We start from the raw sequence: 5,639 nt of genomic DNA on the forward strand, positions 1-5,639 counted from the left end.
AGCAAAGATGCACAATTAATTTTTCAAGGGTTACATGTCTAGTATGGACAATTATATGCCTAATTTCCACAAGTTTCTATGACTACATGAACAATTGAAGTGTAGAAATTTCAAATGGTCAGTTGTGAACTTAAGAGCCATTTGCACAACCAAAGAGCCAGTTTGTATTACGTAGTCATTGCACAAGAAAATAGTTATCTCTCTGTTTGCTCCTTCCCTCACACACTCTGGGGCTGAAGCCTTTTCCTAAATCTGACGTGACACTTAAAATATAATTATTCAAACTGTTGCCACTGTATTTTCCTTATTTCTGATATTTCATAGCAAATGAAGGAATAGATGATACTGGTTTTTGTCCAAGCAATTCATAGTAATACCGTGAAACACTGCTGTGAGGCTGGATTTTTGTCAGATCAGCTGCCCACTTTGCAGCAGAGGATTATTTATGTATTTACTTGCTTGCCAGAGCAATTTTAATTTAACCATTAATTGTATGTAATTCAGTTGCTGCCACATACATTTATATCTGAATACCTGATTGGTAGACCCAGTCCAGACAGAGCACTATTCGCCAACATTTGGCAGTTTGCAGCAACACAAAGAGTTATTTGCTGATGCAAACTGTGAGTCTGAATTTCAAACTAGACTCATACCAGTGAAACATGCCTGCCATCTAACAGGCATGAAGTCTGTCTGAGGCAAGCATTTCAGCCTGTTTTTCAAGATTTCCTGTTCCCTTTTGTTTGACCTTTAGTTAAAGATGCACCTGTACTTGGCAACATATATTAGCCGATCCCTTGGGTAGTCACAAGAGCATTCATTGAGGTTCGTTCACGGCAGAGGCAGCCTCCTCCGTCTATGACAATGACTTCAGCTTCATTCAGTTGCTGCCATATGGTCCAAGCTAATGCAGGAGTGACCTTTCCCTGCTAAGGCCCTGCAGAAAATCAGATACACCGTCAATGTGCGGCATTTCATTGTGCACAGGGAGAGGAGAGGCAAAGGAAAGCCAAGTGATTGGTATAGACAATGGCTTTGTCTCACTAATAGGCCAGTGATACCACTGCATACCACAAGGAGCGAATAAAGAAAGGGCAAAGAAAGGCAGCTTGAAATGTGAGAGTAGATGGAAATTCTCTCTCCTTCACACACTGACCTCTTGTTGCTTGCTTGCTTGCTTGCTGCCCGAAAAGAAACCAGGCTGAAAAAAAAAGCAGATGGGGAGCCTTCTCATTCCTTGATAATTGGCCTTTTCAGACACAAAGATTAAACCCTGCAGCCACAAGACCATCAGTTCTGCTTGTATTTTTTCCTTGCACTTTTATTGTGTTTCTCCCTAGATTTTAAATATAGTTTAACTAACAATCATGTCAGCAAATTAAACCATTGAGTCTCAGTAATTATTGCAATAAATTCATTCAAAATTAGCGATTACTGCAATCAAAGACCAGTTTCTTAGCCCATTAACAGCCCAAAGCAAAGTGACAATCTGGTTAACTGCTGGTAACAACCTATTTCATGCAGGTTATTGTTAACATAAATGCTTTGGCGTAAATCTGAGGGAGGTAACATTGCTAAATAAATTATCAGCTTAATTCCTGTGAAAACTCACAGGATTAAGTGGGCAATAGGGAAAAAAAAGAAAAAGAAAAAAAAAAGATGGAATTATAACTGTAAAGTGTTGTTGGAGTTTTTTTTAATTTGAGTTATGTAGAAATTAAATATCCTCAAATGCATTTTCCTTTGTGGTTAAGTCTTCCCACCCACAGAATGACTTGTGTGCCAGAGCTGAGTAGCTGCACCTATATCTTGGTTTGCCCAATCTTATATTTGAGCCCAAAGATGAAGTGAACTGGTGAAGTTTTAAGTGGTGAAGTTTTAATTAGTGAAGTTTTAGCCATGGTACCTGCAGCCTTCTTAATTTTTTCTTGTACACTCTCTTAATCCCTCCACCTCTGTGTAGCAGCTGTGGAATGTTGCTTCGATTGCTTTATATGTGCTTTAAATTTCCCCATGCAGCAGTGGTAGTAGACCACAGGTAGGTGCAAGCAAGAGAATCTTGCATTAGCCCTGGAAATAGCCACGGATGTGCTGAGGAACCTCACTAGTGGTGCAGGGTCAGATGCTAAAGGGGACTTGGCCAATGGCTCACATTCAGTTTTTCTTCAGACACTTTTGAGATAGATCTGCCCGACTCGGTTGCTCTTCCCTTTGCAAAGCTGTGCCGCGGAGAAAGAAGAGCTCCACACGGCTCAGTGCACAGAGGCACGGAGAATCACTTTGGTCCGTGCTCCCACCCATATATGCATGTTCAGGGTTCCCTGTGTAGGACACTCATTTGAGAGGCAGAGGTTTTGGATTCTGTTCCTGGGTATTTCATTACCTGTCTCTGCTTTGCCTCTGTACAATCCAGTAACACATACATGTTTTCTTGAGGTAGTGCTCATCCTCCTTTGGAAAACTTTCCTCTGGAAAAAGTTCAGAGTATTGTTGTGCTATAGCTAAAGTAACTTGTCTGAGTTCCAAAATGCCCTTTGGGGGTAAGAAAGCTAACAGATGGGGCTTTGAGTGAGAACTTTTTGGAGGACATGTTGCAGGACCACATATGCATAAAATCAGTCTCCTCGAAGAACTGCCAGCCTCTTCCAACTCGGTTGCTTTCCTTTGATCTTCTCCAGGCCCTTGTGTTTTCTGAGCAGGACAGCATCCATACCAGTCCTACTGTAAGGCAATATGAATTCTGTGCTCGTTTTATTTCTTCAGTCTGAAGATCTTTAATATCAGAGAGTTTCAAATAAGATACTTTTAACTCTGCTTCAGTCAAATTAAAATAGTTTTGAGTAGAAGAGCTATAAAATCTGAAACATGGGGAGTTTGTTTGATTTCACACTGTGATTTCACAGATAAGCTAAAATATTTTTGTATCACCAAAGGCCCAAAGTAGGGGGCTGACCAAAGCAGGTGTAGATATTGATGCTGTTGGTGAAACTGCAAAAGACTGGAATGAGAGCTCCAGAATGAGGAGTAAGGAAACTTGGGTTGCCGCCTTCTAATTTAAGGCAAAGTAGATCTATAATTTCTGACACTGACTGAAAATGACTGGGAACGAAACATAAATTCTTGTTGACTTAATTTGTTATTGAAATTTTAGTCAATAATCATGAAAAGTAAATGATCGTGTAGTGCAATATTAGATGTCTAACAAAAGATTAAAATTCAGGTTATCTTCATTGACTGAGCTAGGACAGTACCTAAAATAAAAATCTATGAGTAGATTAACATGTTAAACAGTCAGTGGGGTGTCGGTTTTGGTTTTTTCTTTTTTGATGGATTTGAGGGCAGAAAGGTCTAGCAGGTCTTTTTGTTTTTACTGTGTATCACAGCTGCCGTTTCTAGCCAGCTAACAATTTCTGTACATAAAACAGACAATAGATTTTCATATTACTTGAGCTTTCATGTCAAAACCACATTCATTTTCTGAATCACGTTCAATTCATCAACCAATATTTGCTCAAGGGCTTTTGCCAGCTACAATGTATCATTTTAATATAGTGTTGAACATTGGTTTTATTCTAGAGGTCAAATAATTATTATCTTGTTATTGTTATGGTTATCATTTTGTAGTTGTTATAAATTTTTTTTTTGGTTCACATGCAATATGCTGTTAGGTTTTTTTCCAAAGGTTGCTTATGTGGGCCCTAATCCACCTCTTAAAAAGATGCTTAATGTTAAACACATAAATAGCCATACCTGATGTCAAAGGAACTAACCCCATGCATAAAACTTTCTAGCACTTTGCTGAGTCAGAACCTCTATGACCTCTCAAATGAAAACTGACTCAAATTAGCATTTAAATTGGGTGCAATTTGTACTAATGCACTGGAAGTTGTCCTCCAAAGCAGGAGGTTTCTGCAGCCATTGAAAAGGCAGAGGTAGCTCTTCTGTTTTCACTGCCTGTCCCCTTTTGACTTAGCTCCTGGGACATGGGGACTGCAGGACATATTTGAGGGTAGAGCTGGCTTCTCAGTAAATAAAATCTAGAGCTTTGTGCTATGGCGGATTAACCAAGCTTCTTGAAATGCAACTGGTTCTTATCTGTGTCCCAGGAGCAGCGGTAGCTCAGTGAAGAAGGTGGCAAAGAAAAGAGAAGAGAAGCTGTTTCCTCCTCCATTATCCCCCCTCTTGGACGAGCCTGTGCACCGGCGGCACAGCAGTGACAACAGCTCCTTCAGCCAAGAGACCAACATCACAAACACCTCTCAGACCAGCAGCTCTTCCTCCTCTGTTTCTAAACACAGAAAGAATGAAAATAAATCCTCTTCTAATCCCAAAGGAATCTGTGTAAGTAACTGACCTCAGTTGCTGGAAGTGAACAAGATAAAATTAACTTAGCTTTGTTCTGTATGATTTTTTTTTTCCCCCCAGTGTCTATTTTTAAATGCTTAAATGCTCAAGAGCAGTGAGGAGGGGATCTTTACAGAGCTGGGCATAAGCAACTCCTGCAAGTTCCATTTTTAGGTCAGCGTTAGGCATCTACTTGGCATTGGGTCTCACTCCCTGAAACACCCAGTCCCTGAGCCTCAGAGGAGAGCCTCTGCAGCCATCAACTATCTGCAATTAGTCCCTTAACTCTGTAGCTGTAACACACACATTTTGAAAATAAAACATCAAGAATTTTGGTATCCATCACCTGAATAATTACCCCAAATTCTCAGCCAGAATTAAGCACTGTAGTTATACTGAATATTGTGGCCTAAACTAAAGAGACAATAAAAATCTAACAAAAAACTACCTGTCCATAGCACACTCAACACAGAAATATCTTCTCTCAGGTTGGCAGGCTCCCAGATTCCAGCACTAAGGTTTATTTACACCTAATCTCCATGAATTACATATATAAGCTTTTAGATACCGTGTAAATAGGGGTTTTTTTCCGCAAACAAACATCATTCTGTTACAGCCATCTTCCCATCAAAGGTTTTCACATAGACAATTCTTTCTTGCTTGCTTTTCACCAGATTCAGATGGGGTTTTTTACTGAAAATACATAAAAAAGAGCCAAAACTAGAAGCTGCATAGCAAATTCACTAAAAAAAAAGTAAAATTTCACATCGGTTGGTCATCCTCTTTTAGAGAAAACAGGGAAACTTCAGGCTTTTGGCCCATTTTAGAAAATAGTCCACCCTCTAGAATTTCAAACATATCGTTTAGTATTAAACTGTATCTAAGTAAAACTGTCAAAATTAAAAGACAAGGAGAAAATTCTGCCACAGAAAAGGACATGCATAGCCCCATTTTTCACAGTTCGCCGCTTTGTGAGAGGTTGTTGCCCTGCACTGTAATAGTAAAACTCACAAGTTGCATTGTATCGTAGATGACAAATCACTTCACCTTATTCATTCATCCCTGTTGCTTTCTGATATCATTGTGTCACTTCAAGCTGAGAGAGTAATACACACGCCTTCAACTGAAATCAATGCCAAAATGAACTGCGTATGTCAGCAAATAAACAATGCTATGTAAACAGCAGGGCCACTTCCTCTCACTCCCAGCATCTCCAGTCAGATTTATCCTTGGTTTATCTATTTTCCTGATACACGAAATATTTGTCTTCTAAAATATGTTAGACATCTTTCCCT

The 5,639-nt window shown here is 39.5% G+C and overlaps 1 protein-coding gene across 1 annotated transcript in view; it reads left to right on the forward strand.

Annotated features, from left to right (window-relative positions):
- AFF2 (AF4/FMR2 family, member 2) overlaps positions 1-5,639 on the forward strand; it is a 34,126-nt gene that overhangs the window by 6,206 nt on the left and 22,281 nt on the right. The window contains exon 5 of the mRNA XM_009576247.1: positions 4,113-4,341. Within this exon, the coding sequence (XP_009574542.1) occupies positions 4,113-4,341 (229 nt within the window). The remainder of the gene's footprint in view (positions 1-4,112; positions 4,342-5,639) is intronic.

This window comes from Fulmarus glacialis, unplaced genomic scaffold, assembly GCF_000690835.1.
Source record: "Fulmarus glacialis isolate BGI_N327 unplaced genomic scaffold, ASM69083v1 scaffold22804, whole genome shotgun sequence".
Classification (NCBI taxonomy): domain Eukaryota; kingdom Metazoa; phylum Chordata; class Aves; order Procellariiformes; family Procellariidae; genus Fulmarus; species Fulmarus glacialis.